Source organism: Dunckerocampus dactyliophorus, chromosome 3 (genome assembly GCF_027744805.1).
Source record: "Dunckerocampus dactyliophorus isolate RoL2022-P2 chromosome 3, RoL_Ddac_1.1, whole genome shotgun sequence".
Lineage (NCBI taxonomy): Eukaryota > Metazoa > Chordata > Actinopteri > Syngnathiformes > Syngnathidae > Dunckerocampus > Dunckerocampus dactyliophorus.
In genome coordinates, this window is record NC_072821.1 from 16,075,856 (window position 1) to 16,095,441 (window position 19,586).

At 41.0% G+C, this 19,586-nt stretch overlaps 1 protein-coding gene across 1 annotated transcript in view; it reads left to right on the plus strand.

Annotated features, from left to right (window-relative positions):
• Window positions 1–19,586, plus strand: part of fbn1 (fibrillin 1) — a 67,969-nt gene that overhangs the window by 44,873 nt on the left and 3,510 nt on the right. Inside the window, exons 34-66 of the mRNA XM_054770468.1 lie at window positions 58–180; window positions 397–519; window positions 623–748; window positions 3,378–3,500; window positions 3,633–3,755; window positions 3,867–4,034; window positions 4,655–4,723; window positions 4,810–4,935; window positions 6,024–6,146; window positions 6,333–6,491; window positions 6,592–6,663; window positions 6,738–6,863; window positions 6,942–7,067; window positions 7,504–7,629; window positions 7,713–7,829; window positions 7,914–8,039; window positions 8,122–8,241; window positions 9,322–9,447; window positions 11,580–11,732; window positions 11,832–11,891; window positions 11,967–12,086; window positions 12,173–12,292; window positions 12,370–12,492; window positions 12,983–13,114; window positions 14,995–15,120; window positions 15,578–15,784; window positions 16,349–16,474; window positions 16,682–16,804; window positions 17,113–17,229; window positions 18,572–18,700; window positions 18,783–18,902; window positions 19,061–19,292; window positions 19,363–19,546. Of these exons, the coding sequence (XP_054626443.1) occupies window positions 58–180; window positions 397–519; window positions 623–748; window positions 3,378–3,500; window positions 3,633–3,755; window positions 3,867–4,034; window positions 4,655–4,723; window positions 4,810–4,935; window positions 6,024–6,146; window positions 6,333–6,491; window positions 6,592–6,663; window positions 6,738–6,863; window positions 6,942–7,067; window positions 7,504–7,629; window positions 7,713–7,829; window positions 7,914–8,039; window positions 8,122–8,241; window positions 9,322–9,447; window positions 11,580–11,732; window positions 11,832–11,891; window positions 11,967–12,086; window positions 12,173–12,292; window positions 12,370–12,492; window positions 12,983–13,114; window positions 14,995–15,120; window positions 15,578–15,784; window positions 16,349–16,474; window positions 16,682–16,804; window positions 17,113–17,229; window positions 18,572–18,700; window positions 18,783–18,902; window positions 19,061–19,292; window positions 19,363–19,546 (4,274 nt within the window). The remainder of the gene's footprint in view (window positions 1–57; window positions 181–396; window positions 520–622; window positions 749–3,377; window positions 3,501–3,632; window positions 3,756–3,866; window positions 4,035–4,654; window positions 4,724–4,809; window positions 4,936–6,023; window positions 6,147–6,332; window positions 6,492–6,591; window positions 6,664–6,737; window positions 6,864–6,941; window positions 7,068–7,503; window positions 7,630–7,712; window positions 7,830–7,913; window positions 8,040–8,121; window positions 8,242–9,321; window positions 9,448–11,579; window positions 11,733–11,831; window positions 11,892–11,966; window positions 12,087–12,172; window positions 12,293–12,369; window positions 12,493–12,982; window positions 13,115–14,994; window positions 15,121–15,577; window positions 15,785–16,348; window positions 16,475–16,681; window positions 16,805–17,112; window positions 17,230–18,571; window positions 18,701–18,782; window positions 18,903–19,060; window positions 19,293–19,362; window positions 19,547–19,586) is intronic.

The window sequence follows — 19,586 nt, forward strand, 5'->3', positions numbered from 1 at the left end:
ATTCTAAATTATTTAACCATGATGCCAATATCACTTTATTTCTCCTCTCTTTGACAGATATCAATGAATGTGAAATTGGAGCACATAACTGTGACAGACATGCAACGTGCACCAACACAGCAGGCAGCTTCAAATGCCACTGTGCTGCGGGTTGGATTGGCAATGGCCTTAAATGCACAGGTGACCCACACATTGTACATTTATATATATATACAAATATTTACTTTATAAGTTGTCATTTTCTTAATGAACAGTTGACATGCAGGAGATAAAATGTAAATGAGCTTTTCAAAATTGTAATTGCTAATATGATGTATAGCTGAAGCAGGCTTTGGATTACCAGTTTCCTCACTGTACACTTAATATTGTGTTCTGTTTGAATGTTTTCACGTTAAGACCTGGACGAGTGCTCCAATGGGACACATATGTGCAGCAACAACGCCGAATGTTTCAACACCATGGGCTCGTATCGCTGTGCATGCAAGGAAGGCTTTTCTGGGGACGGATTCTACTGCTCAGGTCTCACATGGAAACCAGCAGCTGACTCACATGAAAACGTACTAATGCTGTACCTGAATGCTGAGTGCTCCGACTGTGTTTTTTGTGTTGTCTCGATTTGCAGACAGCGATGAATGTGCAGAGAATGGTAACTTGTGTGAGAATGGCCACTGTCTGAACATGCCTGGGGGCTACCGCTGTGAATGCGACATGGGTTTCATCTCCACCGCTGACGGCAAGGCTTGCAAGGGTAAGACATTGGAAATGTTTGTTCTGATGATCCTGGCAACACACCCGTGAGTCACAATCCTTGTCATACACTATGTTTGCCGATTTAAAAAAGGTTGAATGGTCACTTGTTTCTCTGCTTGGAGAAGAAATCCATCCAGTCTTCCAAAGGGACTCATGAGATAATGAAATGAGACCTGAGAATTGCACAGATTAATTGGATTTAGTTGCAGGGACACAACTAAAAGAACAGCAAAGAACACATTAGAACACAACTTGATTAAAAGATCAGTTTAGCATAATAATTGGTTTAGCAATGGGTGACAAAGCATTCTTAAGACATACTAGTATATGCTGACTGAGGTTGTGAAATCCCACATTTTAAAATCTTTTGTAAAAGCTGTATTTTATGTTACCCCGCCTCTCACTCAAAGTCATCTGGGGTAGGCTCCAGCATGCCTCCACAACCCTAGTGAGGATAAGCGGCATGGAAAATGGATGGATGGATGGATGAATGGATTTGATGTTATGTTGATTTTTATGATTTTATGTTGATTAAAATAGAAACAGTAAGTAGCTGCATGAAGTTAAACACAACAGACATTAATTGACCTTAACAACAGTCGTGTTGTGAACACATTCCCAGCAGGAAGCAGATGAGCGTGATTCACACAGCAAGCAAAAATGCATTTCACAATCTAATTGAGCTAACAGACTGTGTCATCATGCAGATGTGTCAGACATCCTGAAATAACCTATTCAGTCCTTCTTAAGAACAAAAATGTGATGGTATGAAATCCTTGGCAGCCTTTCTTGTTACATATTACATACGAGGGGTGTCACGAGGCACCCAACTCACGAGACGAGGCTATGCACGAGATTAGGACCACAAGATTGAGACGAGATTTTAACAATAATTTTAAGAAAAGTTAAATGAAAAAATATGACTGGACAAACAAATTTTATTATTTAACCAAGTCACCGAGTGGTTTGGAATGTTTATTGTCCCACAAATTGACACTAAATGATATTATTGTCAACATTTTTTTAGCCCAAATTGATAATATATAATATATATTAATAATAATGAATAATAATATATCTTCATAATGCAATATTTATTTTCATATGTCGTCTCTTACTCTGTAAGGTTGTGGAATTGGCGTTTGTGACAAGTATTTTCTCACAGGCACCGTCTGTCGAACGTTTGCAGCATTTCTTGAAATGTCAGGGGTGTCAGGGTGTCAGCATGAATAGTTCCAAGTTGTACTTGGACAGTGCCAGCTCACTGTTTTAGTCTTATCTACTTGTCTTTGTCTGTTTATGTCAGGGCTGTCCAGTTGTCCTTTGATATTTATAATTGAAAAAAACAAACTTATATCTATATTTACAGACAAATCTTTGTGTTCTTATTAGTTATTAATGTCATCACTTCAACTTTTTGTAGTTACATTATGCCTTCTTGCTCTATTTTTCCATTTTTGTTTATTTTATTTCTGCAAAGAGCCACGTTCCACAGAAGGCCCCTGGGGCACACTTTGGACACCCAGGTGTATTTGCCAGGAAGGTGTGGTGTTGCTAAGCGATGGAGGAGCGTGTCCAAGCTCTGCCTTCTTGGCTCTTGTTGCTGGTCAGGGGTTGGGCTGCATTGTGGAGGGTTTTATGTAGTTTTCAGAATCTGATGTGGAGCTCCACTCCCGCTCGCCTGCGCGGCGGATACTTCACCTTTGTAGATTGCTTGTATTTAATTACCAAATAAATTGTTTTCACTTTTAATGCATACCCCTACTTGCCCCTAATATAGCAACCATGTCGCTAAATTGTCAACACGGATCTCTTCTGCGTATGAGGTGTGTTCCGAAGTGAGGTTAGGGTCACCACAATACGATTGTTAATGAAGCAAGACACCCACTTACCACACCCCCAGCCCCTTTATTTTCCAATACATTCACCGACACGTCTGAGCTTGGAGCATTAGTAACTAACTCACACAGGCGACTGCCGATGCTAGTAAAGTTGGCACTCAGCCAAATGTAACAAGCTTAAATCGAACCACTTGGTGACAAAGGGTGCAGGCAAGTCCAAGAACCTTTGTGTTTTCATATGACAAATCCTAAGTAACTTTGATCAAATGTAGAATTACTACAGCTTCTGCTTTGACATTAAAACGGCGGCAGCTGTTGAACTCCGGTGGAAAAAACAGCCACGCCTCACTCATTGAAGCTGGTGCTTGGAACACAGAGGTAGGCTGGATTGCAAGGTGTCGTAAAGCACTTTAATGTCCAGGGAAAGTGATGCCCTGCGAACTGCCACTTGCCACTGTATTGCCATTCAGAGTAGCAATGCCATAATTCACATTGTGATTGTCTTCTGGCTGTTCTGAGACAGCTTTTCTCTTAACTAGAAGTCTTGTCACGTTTTAATCCCGCAAGATCTTGTGACACCCCTACTACTGTATATACTGTACTGTATGTGTGTGTCTGTAGACTGTTTGGCATTTTTCTTTGCTCCCAAAGTGTCGAGGTGAGAGAGACCTTCACTTCCTATCTTCTAATCTCATGATTCACTAATCCCTCAGCACTGGGTCTCTCTCTTTCCCGTGCACCCCCTCTTCATTGCTCTCATTGTTCATCTCTCTGTCTACTTTACAGACTTGGACGAATGTACCTTCGATGACATCTGTGTCAATGGACGTTGTCAAAATATTATAGGCCTTTTCAGATGTGAATGTAACCTTGGTTATGAGCTGGACAGGAGTGGAGGCAACTGCACAGGTATGACGACCATAACCTATTTTATCTTTTAGATTAATTACACTAAAGCATTATTGACACAAAATGTAATTTCTGTTGCATTCATGTATTTACAGTATATGGAAATGACACTTTTTAAACTGTCTTTCTCAGATATCAATGAATGTGCAGACCCCACCATTTGCATTAATGGAATTTGTGTTAACATTCCCGGAAGCTACCATTGCAACTGCCCAGCAGACTTTGAGCTCAACCCCACCCGGGTGGGCTGTGTAGGTGGGACATAACAGTTTTTTTTCTATATTTTGATATTTATTTTCTGTTATTATACTGAAGAATAGGTAAGACAAAATTAAACATTTCTTTGCTTTTTATTTCTGCAAATAGACACTCGCTCTGGAAGTTGCTACTTGGATGTGCGCTACCGAGGAGATTCTTCCGCAAACTTGGACTGTTCCAATGAGATTGGAGTTGGTGTTTCTAAGGCGTCTTGTTGCTGTTCTCTGGGCCTTGCTTGGGGAAATCCATGTGAATCATGCCCATCTGTCAACTCCAGTGAGTCAACAAGTATCTTCTTTCATACGACATGCTTTAACATTGCCTCTTCATTTTGCAATTGAAGATGAAAGTAAGGAATATTATGATGTCATCTGTGGTTTTGCCACAGAGAGGATGGTGCCATTGATGAACAAGCAAAATTGTTACCATGAGCCATCAGACTGTGTTTCAAATGTGACAGTTAGCTATTTTGTACTGGTCACAGGAAACAAACCAATTTGATATTTAACACTCTTGTGGTTTCCTGTTATTAGTAGAGTCAGTAGAAATGTAAGGAATCTCAACTGAATGTCAGACCTGGTTTGATGTTGTTATATAGTACTCTGCCAATAGGCTTCAGGGGGCCTCCTCCTGTCATGAAATGTTTTGTGTGTGTGTGTTTGTTTGCCATAATTGGTGTTACTGGTAAAAATGAGAGTGCTTTGTGCAACTTGTGTGAAAATTGTCAGCAGATGGTTTCAACCCTTGCAGGGAATGTCTTCTGCTCCAGAGAGGAGGTATTGGCAAACAGAAGTGTATCTTTATTGTACTTCACTACAACAAAGCTGCACCAAACGAACCTTCACCACAGTTTGTGAATGTTGATGGTTTTTGTGATTTGCCATTGTGTCCTGCAGCCGAGTATAAGACCCTGTGTCCTGGTGGAGAAGGCTTCAGACCGAACCCCATCACTGTCATCTTGGAAGGTCAAACACCAATGTATCTTTTGAGCTTGAATGAATTGGCATACAAATCCCATTCTCATTGTGACTTTTTTTACTCCATTTGACAGACATCAATGAGTGTCAGGAACTGCCAGGGTTGTGCCAGGGAGGAGAGTGCATCAACACATTTGGCAGCTTTCAGTGTGAATGTCCAAGAGGTTTTGCTCTCAACCCAGAAACCAGAGTCTGTGAAGGTATTAAATGAACATGCACTGAATATGAATATACAGAGAGACATCTCTTTGGTCTTGTCTTTCTATGTTTCAATGGCAGGAGTTGAGCTTTAGTGCAAGCAAGGGCACATATACATTTAAATTACATTAAAATGCCTCACATTTTACAACATTTTTTTTACTGTAGTGAACATAACAAGCAACACCAGTAATGACACACTGGAGCAGTGGGTTCCACTTATTTAGAGTCATTCCTTTATGGCATCCAAGCACATTTGTCTTGGAGGCAACACTGCAACTCACTGGATTTTTTAAAATAAAACCCACAGTAGGAAATGCCAACAACAACCAGAACCAGTATAGTAGTACTGAAACACTGAATTACGTATTTCAGAATTTCATTGAAGTCGACCAGTATGTCTGTTGTATTTTGTTTTGATCTTTTCTATTTATAACAGCTAAAACACACATACCGCAGGGACTCAAGTTGACACCCACAGTAACAACATAGCATAATCAAAGAACTTAGAAAACTCAATGCATTCTTCATTTTAAAGTTCTGGTGCCAACATGAAATGGACTATGTTAAACAAAGATTTTGCCATGTTATGGGAGTTACTTCTATTGTATCCTCCAGCCATTATCCACTTGCAGCCAAGAAGAGCTGGCTACAGAGGTGTGACCATCATACGTGTTTTATTCAAAATTGTAATCTTCAGCCTCCGCCCATGCTGACTCGCAAATGATCAGATTTCACTCAACTCACTCTGGAACCGCAAATGTTTTTCACAAATCCAAAATCATTCTCCTGGACCTTTTATACACGTTTTTATTCCCTGAAATACTGTCTGCACATTCAGTTTTATTGCTAAGCTAGGTGAACTGTCTTAAAAATGGAAGACAGATGTGGTATAGCTGTGGAATTTATCTTTTCATCTTGATTAGTAGCTTCGAAAGTAAAGCAAATATGTGTTCATTATACTGTATTAAACCAGTCCTTGTGACTTTAAGGTTGAAACTTTATAGATGCTAAAAATGATGGTGCCATGACATATAAACTTTATTTTTTGAGTTATTTAATGTAAATCAAATTATCTTTTTGTGTACAGATATCAATGAATGTGAGCGTCCGGGTATTTGTGGGCCCGGCCAGTGCTACAATACCATTGGAAACTACACTTGCATCTGCCCAGCGGACTACATGCAAATCAATGGAGGCAACAATTGCATGGGTACGCCCGCAATGGCATATTTCAATTTAATATGAAATCTCACATTGAACAAGTTCAGCTGTGTATATTATTGTTGCACACCATACAAGTGACAAGGCAGGTTGTAAGTTGTTATGTTATGTAGGATCCTTGTATGTTTTGTTCTCATGCATCCAAAAATGATCCAATTAACCTTTCCCCTTACAGATATGAGGAAGAGCTACTGTTACAGGAACTTTTATTCTGACAACGGGACATGTGATGGAGAACTGACCTTCAATATGACCAAAAAGATGTGCTGCTGCTCTTACAACATGGGTCGTGCATGGCACAAACCGTGTGAGCAGTGTCCTCTTCCCAGCAGCGGTGAGATCTCACACACACACACACACACACACACATACACACACAATACTGCACTAACACACTAAAACAAAGACTGAAACTAAATTGCATGTCCTTTCAGATGAGTTTGCTGTCCTGTGTGGCAGTGACAGACAAGGATATTATATCGACATCACCACCGGACGAGTCATTGGTAACAATAGTTGAATGACGAATGTGAATGATTTTTTCATGTGTATAAATTCTATGTCTTGCTTTATGTGCTAGATATTGACGAGTGCAGAGAAATCCCAGGCGTGTGTGAGAATGGAGTGTGCATCAATATGATTGGTAGCTTCAGGTGTGAGTGCCCCATCGGTTTCATCTATAACGACAAGCTACTGATTTGCGAAGGTAAAAATTTGATTGACTTTATCTTGTAAATCCTTCGACAAAGGTGACTGCCTCTAACCCCTCTTCCTCTGCTGCCAGATATTGATGAGTGTCAGAATGGGCCACTATGCCAGCAGAATGCAGCCTGCTTGAACCTGCCAGGAAGCTACCGCTGCGAGTGTAAAACTGGATATCGCCTCAGTCCTCAGTCGGGACAATGTCTAGGTACAGTATGTCCTTCAAAATATTTTGTTATTATTTCACATAGGAACACTTCAAATGCAGGGCTGTTGCAGCGCACACATCTTATGGTGCTTCTGATGGCTCCTAACGTTTCAGTAAGGATGTTAAAGTACTGGTAAAACAGGTTTTGGGAAGCCATGGTAGTGGTAAATATTAATTATATATTATAGTATATTATTATTCATTAATTATAATATTAATTCCACGCAAAAAAAATAATACTGTTTCTATTTAGTTTTTCTGCAGTAACTTGGCTTATATAATCCATCCACCCATTTTCTATGCTGCTTATCCTAACTGGGGTCGCAGGGGTGTGTATAATTGTTCCACTGTAATGGGAGATAATATAACAACTTATTTTCTCCACTCACCTCTTTCAAAAAAAAAAAAAGCAATTATATATTTGTTTGTCTCTCAGACCGCAATGAATGTCATGAGAACGCCGGCGTTTGCAATCCTGGCCAGTGCATTGATACACTGGGGAGCTATCGCTGTATCTGCCCAAATGGATTTAAAACAACGAGGGACCAGTCAATGTGTGTTGGTAAGATGTTATGGTGCTTTCTTGCTTTTGTTTTTCTGAGTTAGAAAGTGCTATCCTGTTTAAATTGAAATAACTGTTTTCAGATGTGGATGAGTGTGAGCGACAACCCTGCGGCAACGGGACCTGTAAGAACACCGTGGGCTCGTACAACTGTCTCTGCTACCCAGGCTTCCAAAATTCACACAACAGTGACTGTATAGGTAGATGCACTTTCTTGGGAAAGAGCATGAGAACTAAAGCTTGAATTTAGTGGTCATTTGTAACTCTGTTTACGATGTGATTAGACATTGATGAATGTTCGAGCCAGAGGGGGCTGTGTCGTAATGGGCATTGTGTGAACACCGTGGGCAACTTTTTCTGCGTCTGCAACGACGGCTATGAACTTACGCAAGATGGCAGACTGTGTGGGGGTAAGAAACGGAATAGCCTTCATTGGTTCATTTGTTCCGTATGTTTTGTTTTACACTGTGCCCCTTATGCTTTTCTTCTCAGATATAAATGAATGTGCCGTCAACCCTGGCACATGCGGAGCTGGAACTTGTCTGAATCTGGATGGTTCATACAGATGCGTCTGCCCACCTGGATATTATCTCCATGAGGAAACCTGTGAAGGTAACATCAAGCTTAATACAAATGAGCACCATTTTATATTTGAACTGGAGTACTGTCTCACAATATTAGCATCACTAAAACTGCCTTACAAAGCACAAACCCTTGCAATGACACACTATCAAGCAAGAGCACTTAGTAGAGTGTGCACCAATAATAATTGATAATGGATTGGATTTATTACAGCTACTTTCAAGATACCCAAAGCGCGTTTACAGTGAAAAGCCATTACTGTGCCACTCCATAGTCATACACTGGTGGTGGTTATCTTCATCTGTAGCCACAGCTACCCAGGGTAGACTTGACGAAAATGTGGCTGCCAGTATGCGCCATCGGCCTTTCCGACCACCACAAAACATTGCACTGGCACTGGAGGCAAGGTGGGTGAAGTGTCTTGGCCAAGAAGACAAAAGCGGTGACTGGGATGGAGGAAGCGGTCTTCAACCCGTATGTCGTTTCTGGACGACCCACTCTAACGCCTAAGCCACTGCCGCCCACAAATATAATGCCAGACGGTCTCCTAAACATAATGTAAATGATTAGTTATCAGCATTTTGAACAATTCAGGGCATTATTAGGGCATTTTGCCATATAAAAATCCATTAATGAAACCAATAACCACCCATGTGGCAGTTGTCTGCCTTTTTGATTTTTGTGAGAACAGGACAAGATGAGAGTAGAGTGCTGCCTGCACTGCTCCTCATCCATGTCTCATTTCTCTCCCACGTCTCACATGTGGGAGTGGGCCCAAACTAGAATGCTTGGATTGTTTATGTAGTGGTGCTGATGAAGAGATATTCGGCAGACTTCGACACATTCCTGTTAAGGGCTCTGTTCCTGGAAGCAGGGAGGAACAGCACTGAATTCTTAACATCAGTAACAGCAGCAGCTGGTCATTGTGATGGCTGAACGCACGACAGCGAGGTTATTCCCCTGCAATGTTGTGTTCACATATCACATTTTAATAAGCTGTGATTAATTGACCTCACTGCTTTGACAATGAAGCCCTGACTGTAGATCAAGAAAAGGGTCCCATGGGGGAATTTCTATATACGTTATGATTTTGTTTTCTTTATTTGCCAGATATTGATGAGTGTTCGCAGTCGCCTGAGATGTGTACATTTGGAACTTGTTCCAACACCGAGGGAAGCTTCACCTGCTTATGTCCTGAGGGCTTCAAGCTGTCTACATCTGGACGCAGATGTTTTGGTAAGTATGTGACAGAAACAAGACTATCTTATAGATGAAGTGCGTGATTGCATCTGTGTATGTTCATCCTCCTGTGCCAAGAAAGCACTCAGTGTCCCTGCTAGCTCTGTGGCCGCTAGGGTGATTCTGAACCGATCACTTTTACATCTCCTCACTTGTGTATGTGTGTGTTTATGTACTACATGTGCGTGTTTTGTGGTTGGGTGGGGGCGTGCTGAGTCCACTGGTAGGGAGTTCCCTCTCAAACACTCAAGTGATGACATCATTTGTTCAGAAGAGGTGGATTAAAGTTTGCGTTTCGCCCCTGTCCCTAGTGTCGAAAGTGCTTGGCTGAAGGGTGGGGGTTGAATTAGAGGAGCTGGGTGGAGGGTGAGAAATATGGGCAATAAATGAGATCAAGGACAAATCCTGTCACACTTGTTTAAGACTCGCTTTTCGACAAAACGATGATTGACATGCAAAGGATGGAGAAAACTATGACAGCTAGTTTTACATACCATGCCAATGAAAATAAACACATTTTTCTGTGGCCAAAAGCCATCAATTACAATTACATTGACTTGAAGTCGTGATGAAAAAATACGACCAAGAAGATTTTCATGAAGTTTTTTTTGGATTGGTAAAACACTGGTCGAGGATGAATCCATTTCATTTCAGGGCTGATCTGTTAATAGAAATTTACATTGCACTTTAGCATGCATTTGTCTTGTCTATGAACCTTGTGCTAATGTTCCCTCATCGGGCACACTTAACATATGAAACGAAAGGGGAGTCATTGTACGCCATAACCACGGTTCTGTACATACCTTGTTTTAATGTCGGAGTTTGGTTCATTTTCAGTACATTTTCAGTACAGTAAGGGAACAATATGCTTAGCGTGTGTGTTAACCCCTTTAATGTATTTTACAATAAAACCTAAAAAATGACAAACTGCTGGTGGGTAATTATCCAATAAGTGAAAATAATTAAAGTATTAACAAATAATTTAATTAATAATTTAATAAATATAATTTTATTTGTAGCTTCCAGATCTGTACTGAAAAATGCCGGCACACTGCTTTCGTCTTATCCGCTTGGTTTTGTCCTTACACGTGTTTCATTAGGTGAAGTGTTCCCAAACAGGAGACTTTAGCAACTTTGTAGTTCTGACTTCTCCTTGGCAGTATCGCTAGCCATGACTCCCGCTTATCAAAGGCTGGGCTGCACTTCATTTGTTTACAGAGTAGACGTGTGATTATGGGCAGACACACTCCCTGTTACACTTACTGTTAAATGAATATCTCTATGATGGTGCCAATCAAAACTGAGCCTTTTATGGCAGTACACATGGAACCATTTGCCAATGCAGAATCATTTTTGTGGACAAAAGTAACGTGACCCACTAAGACATTGTCCACACACCACCAGGTGTCCATGTCCTTGCCAGGTGTGTCCACATGTGTGTGCAATCTGTCGTGGTCAGAGTGCTTATTTGTGGAGAGTTCAGTGAAGGCCACAGCTACAGTGCGACCATGTGCTTCGAATTACACATAAGAGCCTGGAAGAACAAGTCTTCACAATCCTCAGAAGCAGAGAGACTGACTCAGCGACGCTGATTATTCGCAAGAGATTCAATGATTAGCCAATCTCCTATGTCCCAAACTTTGTTAAAGTTGTATTTAGCCTTTAAGGAATAATAACACACTTGTCATTGCTGCTCCTCTATTAACTTAAAACTTGACTGGCAGACTAGTTCTTGAACAAGCATAGCATTTTTACAATTTTGGACACGGTGGATTGTTCTATCAACAGCATAGTAACTCAATCCTGTGTCCACACTTTTATCCAGATCCCCATCAAAGTGTAACGTGTTCTACCATGACCTGTGCTCCACCCCTTCAAATTAAAGTGTAGTTTTTGCCTAGTCAACATATACATGGCAATCAAAACTCTCTTGGCAGATATAATTATGCTTTAATTAAGCATTGATAGGCAGTAAAAATGCTGGTAAGTGAGGTTTTACCTTTTAATAGACCCAGGTTCGCTTTGTCTTTGTGCTGAGAGAATGCATTCAACATTGTATTATCAGTAGTTTGTGCTGTTATTTCTCAAATTTTTCTTTGCTGTTTTTTTTTTTTTGTGTTCCCCCGAAGATGAACGTATCAACTACTGCTACACAAAGTTTGAAAATGGGCGCTGTCAAGTTCCAAAGCCTCAGAATACTTCCAAGGAAGAATGTTGCTGCACTGGAATGCCGGGTCAAGGCTGGGGAGATCCCTGTGAAATCTGCCCTGGCACTGGAGAGGGTATGTTTGCCTTCATCCAACAGGCAAAAACTCACAAATCCAGGAATTATTACAAGAGATTTTTTGGGTGTTAATCACTTTTGCAATGTAATATTCCAGAGACGTATCGCCTTCTCTGTAAAAATAAGGGATATCAACGGCTCGATGAGGTCACAAAAGGTATGTGTTCTTCTACCATGAATATTTCTCCTCAGCTACTCCTGTGACATCAAATTAACTTTTTTTTACTTGTAGACATTGACGAATGCCTCAATGACCCTTGCATTAATGGCCAGTGCATCAACACGGACGGTTCTTTCCGCTGTGAATGTCCAATGGGGTACAGACTCGACATCAGCGGAGTCACCTGTGTAGGTGAGTGCCCCTCATCCAACTCTGTTGCTCTCATTCTTTATTATGTGTGTATTTAGCATACATGAATGTGTTACTTTCCTTTCTAGACACTGATGAGTGTGACATTGGTAACCCCTGTGGAAATGGCACATGTACGAATGTGATCGGAGGGTTTGAGTGTGCATGTGATGACGGCTTTGAGCCCGGCCCGATGATGTCCTGCGAAGGTATGTGAAATGAACTCTACGTTTATCTCAGACTTTGCACTTGTGGACTTCTGTGACTTTTTGTGCTTTGTTCCCAGACATCAATGAGTGTGCCCAGAATCCTCTGCTGTGCGCATTTCGCTGTGTTAACGTAGTGGGCTCCTATGAGTGTAAATGTCCCACAGGCTACGTGCTGCGTGAGGATAAGAGGATGTGTAAAGGTACCCTAACTCAGTGACTCATTAGCGCTCTTAGTCATATTCCATTTACTTGAAAAGTCTGAAGCAAAGTGCCACACATACAGTAGGAATAATGGCCCCTCATAAAGTTACATAACATACTATCCCCATCCCTCTCCGCCGTCTTGGGGGAAGTTAAAACACAAACTGTAACTGTACAAGTGACTGTTTACACCTCCGCTTTCTCAGAAGGCATTGCTCACCATAGCAACGTTGTATTTGGAAGGAAGCACTGAGACAGACGGAACCTCTCAGTGTCTGATAGCGTCATTGTTTATATTACAGATCCAAACAGACCACCGACTCGCTTGCTAATTTATATGCACTACAACGGTCTGAATTGTATTTAGCGGTTTAGCTTGTGCTATGGGGATGTGTCAATCTGCCTTGTGCTGTACATGATGCACATCCATGCTTACTGTAATTCTTTTGGTTGTTATACTTAATACTTAATATTTTGTTTGTCTTGCAGACCAGAATGAATGCGAGGATGGTATAGATGATTGCGCCAGTAGAGGCATGACCTGCAAGAACCTCATTGGTACATATATGTGCATCTGCTCACCTGGATACACACGCCACCCGGGTGGAGATGGCTGCATGGGTAGGCTACATTGTACTGTGTACCAGCAACTAAAACCATACTGTTACTAATGTACTTATTTCTCAACATTCTGTATCATAGCATTATATGTTGAATGGGTATATTTTGGCTGTAAATGATGAAAGACTAATTTAGGAAGTTGTGGTAAGATATAGTAGTATTTTTCAAGGAAATGTAACTTTTTGCACCTTTCTGATAAAATTTGGTAACTTCTAGCATAACCTAATGCGAATGTTTTCAAAGTGTGACACAGTGAGAACATATTACAGTTTGAGCCTGCCCTACTCCGCGGACCATATTTTGTGTTTTTCTGTTTGCTCGCTCACTATAGGAGCAAAAATATAAATTCATTTTGCCTTTAAACTGAAGTTAGCCTAGCAGGCTTGAAAATTATCCATACATCCATTTTATATGCCGCTTTTCCTCACGAGGATTGCAGGGGTGTGCTGGAGCTGGAGTCAGTCCCAGCTGACTTTGACTGATTCATTCCATGATGATGATGTCTGCATTGAGAAAGAATTTGAATGTCAAAATAATGAAATTACAGTGGAACCTCAGTTAGCGTCCGCGTTACCATGTTTTTCAGTTAACGTCGAAAATTGACGGCACAATTTTGACTCGGTTTGTACATTCTCCGTTTAGTGTACAATATGGCGCGTGTCTTTTTTGTGTTGTTGATACACTTTGTGAGTCCAACTGTGTTCTTGGTGTATTTCTTATCACAAATTGTCCTCGTTAGCATCTTATTAGCTTGACACTACAAGGAAACCAGCTATGTCGTGTGATGTCGTCAGCGGTAGAATCTCAAAAATGTTAACATAAAACAGGCTTTTATAGTTTAAGAATTATAGTTTTACATGCATAAAACAATTCTAATTGCATATAATTGATGAATGAAAGGGATAAATACATTTAAGTTTACTTTTACCTTCATTGAAGACGTGACTGCTCCCAAAGACACTATGTGGCAGCGAGATCAACCAGCTTTATCTTTGTTATATTTTTTCTTTGTTGGTATCTTTGTTGATCTCACTGCCACATTGTCTTCAATGAACGTCTTCAATGAAGGTGAAAGTAACCTTAAGTGTTCATTTATCCCTTTCATTCATAATTTATATGCACTATGCATTTTCATTTGCTTTCTGCATGTAAAACTTTAATTTGTGTTTTGGCTTTCTGGAACGAATGAATTGGATTTACATTATTTCTTATCGGAAAAATGGATTTGGTTAGCGTCCGTTTCAGTTAGAGTTTCGGACCTTTTAGTAAGAATTAATGCTAACCAAGGTTCCACTGTAGCAATTTTTTAAAAATCATTGTCTTATCCCTTAATGTGTCTTCTAAGTCTAGCTAAAACAACACAACAAATGAAATTTCATTCATTTCACCAATTCATAAACAGACTCGACCGTATGTAACTGTATTTGCGTTTTGACGTTGTTATTGCTCTTGAAAGCAATGGATTGTAACTCTGGAGAAAAAAAAAAACGAATTGGGATGTTAATATTCTGTTGTGTGTCTAAGAAAACAGCTAATAGTATTCAAAGTTGACACAGGCTAAAGATGATAATATACACAGAATGCAGTTCTACACCACTGCAAACTACAACCACAATTACACATATTGTTCACTGAATACATGTCAATTCTAAGCATTATTATATTTGTAAAATATGTATTGTATCGTGCTATTGACTGTCAACCAGTCCAGGATGTATCCCGCTTCTCGCCATAGTCAGCTGGGATAGGCTTTAGCATACCCATGACCATAGTGAGGATGAGCGGCAAACAAGATGGATGGATGGATGGATTGTATCTTTACCGACAATATTAGTATGTTTTTCCTACATTGCTCACGTATTTGTGCCTGTCTGCTTTAGATCTGAATGAATGTACAGCCAAACCGGGCATCTGTAAGAATGGCCGTTGTGAGAACACAGTGGGAAGCTATCGCTGCAGATGTGACCAGGGATTCATCTCGAACCCCACACAGACAGAATGTATCGGTATGTGTTCAGTACTCACCTATTCAGCTCTTCACCTCTTTTTTTAAAATTGGCAGTCACGTTTGAACAGAGATGCGGGTGAAAATGGGAAAAAGTACTTCATATTTCAAGGAGACTTCACCCAGTCCGTGGCAGTCTACTATCTTGTTAATAACCTTGTGTTTGTAACTGTCAAGATAGAGGAAAGCATCTCTGTTCACAGGCTTCCTCCCGGATCTAAATATATAACTCAGATTCAACGTGATGTACTGAAGCCTGTGAGAAAAGCTCCAGGGAAACTGAGACTCAGTCGCTATCTCGCCCCTGACAGGCATTAGTGATAGAGCTGTATGGGTTATCGCCTCACGTCTGGTCCTGTCTGGGTGGTTTTGTCTGCTTCCCTTTAGCCACCTCTTTTTTGTTCGCCTGTGTGATGGTTTGTCTCGCTCTCACGTTCCCTTCCTCTCCCGACGTCTAGATAACCGCGAGGGCTTCTGTTTCACTGAAGTTCTGACAACTCTGTGTCAGATGACATCCAGTAACAGGAACATGGTGACCAAGTCCGAGTGTTGCTGTGATGGAGGCAGGGGCTGGGGCAACAACTGTGAGCTTTGCCCCCTCCCTGGGACCACCCACTTCAAGAAAATGTGTCCCCTGGGACCTGGTTTCACCACAGATGGCAGAGGTATCTTCCCTCTACAGCGATTTGGGTGTAAATTAAGTATTTGTGTGTGATATTAGGAATAAATCAACAAACATAAACCAATGCACTTTACAAATACTAGTAGTTCTTTGTAATGGCAAGGGATGTCTTTTTTTTCTTTGGATCTCAGTGGATTTTAATGGATGCTTAGGCCAGGTGATCTTGAGGCAGATGACCTCTGCTCCTCTTTTATTTTTCTTGTATAATTACAAATTTGTTCTTGTGACAATACACCTTTTTCTTCTTAAATACTACTTAATCCCGTGTATTACTTACAATAGCAAGCTTGTACACAATTTGTATCAGTACAGCCAGCAGACAAGCCAAAAAAACAAAAAAAATGAACTTTACTGAGATCAGTGGTTCTACAAAAAAAACATGTGCATTTAACTATTTTTTTGCATTTTTACTTGTCATAGCATGTACTGATGCCACTAAATGTTGTGTTTCATTAAATTGTCCCTGCAAGGTACCGGGACATGAAACCACAGTTATTCATTAAGTCTTATGTAATTCAGTTTATCGATGTGAACTATTTTTGTGCAGATATTGACGAGTGTCGTGTGATGGGGAACTTGTGCAAGAATGGCCAGTGTATCAATGCAATAGGCTCATACAGCTGCACCTGCAAATCTGGCTACACCGCAGACATCACCGGCACTCAGTGTGTGGGTAAGCCTGCATTTCACACTTTATGGACTCGTCTACTGCCGTGCCTACCTCCTGTTCCCATTCCTGCTACCTTGTAAAGGGCTGAAACCACACTGTTAGATTGCCCACATGCAACACACTGCCTGAGTCTGTCCATCTCATCATCCGTTCACATGGAATTGTTGCTTAAAAGATCAAACACTGTCTCACTCTCATGTTTCATTGCAGATGTGGATGAGTGCATACAGGCACCAAAGCCTTGTAACTTTATCTGTAAGAACACAGAGGGAGGCTATCTTTGTTCCTGCCCCCGTGGATACATCCTACAGGAAGATGGGAAGAGCTGCAGAGGTGACACACACGCGCACATACACAGCACAAAAGAATTATTTAACAACAGATTTCTTTACAGCTGCCCTTACTTGACTAAGTTTTCATTTTGTCTTTCCAATAATGCTGAGTAGACCTGGCCCTCTCCTAGCATTAAGCTCATTGTTACGAGACTGTGGCCTTATTCATATACTGCATTCAGAGCCTGTGTTTATCAGGCTTGTTTATGAGCCTAACCAATTTTATTCATCAGTCTTCACAGTTTATCTCATCTGTATTTAACTGTATCATAACGACAAGCTGATTTTGTACCTCCCCTTCCGTTCCAGACTTGGATGAGTGTTCAACAAAACAGCACAACTGTCAGTTCTTGTGCGTGAACACCATCGGTGGGTTCACCTGCAAGTGTCCACCTGGCTTCACCCAGCATCACACCGCCTGCATTGGTAAATAAACACGTGGAAAACATGGACTGACGACACATCTAAATATTATGTCTTGGGAAGTGCTGTCGTGTATACCTAAAAGGAATGGGCTCGATAAACATATTAAGTCATCACACACTCGGAACTTCCTGTGTCCAGTGTGCACGCAATTTGTTCGTTCCTGATTTTATTTTCTTATAAAATACCTTTGAAACCGGCCTCTGTCATGGTCTTAGTTAATGAACTACGTTGGATATCAAACACATCTTATTAGGCTATACTCATTTGTAGTCGTGCTGCTTAGTGAGTCTTTGTTATGGAACACTGCAATGGATTGTCCTGACAACCACAAGCTCTTTTCCAGAACATAAAGCAGCTCCCATGACCTCACATCCAACCAGAGGCAAGAGGCTCTCAGTCCTGATTGTAGGGCGAAATACTGTAGCCCTAAGCTAATGACATACGGTAGCCCGTCATTCACGTTATAAACAAAATAAATTGGAGAGACGGAAAGCAGGAGAAAGCACCTGTTTAAGTCATTGACTCAGAACATTGGAGCAAACACAATTATTACTGAAATGGACACTTTTCATAGACTACATAAAAACTTGAAATAGGCCCTGTAGTTCTTCACATTGCATCAGCTCCTCTAAGCTGCCATGAGAAGAGTTCATTTCTCATCTGTCACAGTCAAGTTTGCTAGCAAAATAGAGTCAATAAGTATTACACCCACACTCAAGTGCAAGGTACTCAAACTATGACAAACACCTGATGTAATATTCACCATCCGCCACAATAGTATAATGTGTATATAATAATGCATTGAGAACAAAGGTCACTGTTTTATTTGTTCATTTTTTGCGTTTATAACTCAATCCCTAATCTGAATGTGGGTCAAAAACATATAGTATCTTCACTTTGACACATTTGTACCATTAAAAAAAAAAAATCCCTTAAGGCACAGCAATTATGATGTAATGCTATCATCCATTTACATAGAAGTGAGTATATTTTAAATTGTTATTATAGTTTGCAATGGTGTGGAACTGAAAAATGCATTAGAAATGCATGTTTCTAATATTTTGTCCTTCTCATGTAGCCTACCATTACCATTAGTACACGTTTACACCACTTCCAATACAATAATAAACATATCAATTATGAATTCTAATGAATACCTCTCTGAGTGTGTCAATAAACACTAAGCAATATTGTGTTTGTAAAAGTAGAATTTTTAATAGCACTTCTGTAGGACCTCCATAAATTGTGTGAGTGGTCATAATGTTGTGTGTGAGTGAATTATTTTCTATTTGTTCAGTCCTTGTATTCTGTTTTGTCTGAACCGTTTCTTCTCTCTGTGAAGACAACAACGAATGTGCAACAGACCCAAATCTATGCGGTGCCAACGGTGTTTGCCAGAACACTCCAGGGAGCTTCAACTGCGACTGCCAGCGGGGCTTCTCATTAGACCCCAATGGACAGAGCTGTGAAGGTCTGAAAACAGCTGAAAGGCACAATATCAGCTGACCAAATACAGAACGTTGACATGCTTTGTTGTTCTTTGAATCCGAAAGACATGGACGAGTGTGACGGTAACCACAGATGTCAGCATGGCTGTCAAAACTTAGTGGGTGGGTACCGGTGCAGCTGTCCACAAGGGTACCTGCAGCACTACCAGTGGAACCAGTGTGTTGGTGAGCACAGCACCGGCTTGCTGTCTTATCTTCCTTTATAATAAATAGCCTTTCCACATATTCATAAGGTTCACATCATATGTTCCCACTATTGTTTGTGTCATTTAAGTGCACTGACCTTGTGGTTGTTTACTTCCCCTCAACTTCCTGTGACCCAGATGAGAATGAGTGTCTGAACAGCCAGATCTGTGGGGGAGCATCATGCCACAACACTCTGGGGAGTTTTCGCTGCCTCTGCCCCACAGGCTTCAACTATGAACAGACTTCTGGAGGCTGCTCGGACGTCAACGAATGCTCCACCACCCAGAACCCCTGCAAGTTCGGATGCTCCAACACAGACGGGGGTTACCTTTGTGGGTGTCCCCCTGGATACTTCAGGGCAGGGCAAGGGTATGTTAGTGTTTGAAAGCAGCCTGCAGACATTTCCAGCAGCCTGACGGCCTGATTGTTTTTGCTGCAGGCATTGTGTCTCTGGGCTGGCTTTTGGTAATGGTGGCCCAAGTGTTGGTCAGGAAGGGGAAGAGGATGAAAATTCTCTGTCTCCTGAAGCGTGCTATGAGTGCAAGATCAACGGCTATCCCAAGAAGGGACGCAAACGACGCAGCACCAATTCAACACAGGACCAAGCTGTTGATGACATGCAGGTAATCTGTCGGTCAATTTTCAGGTAATTCTTTAGCCATG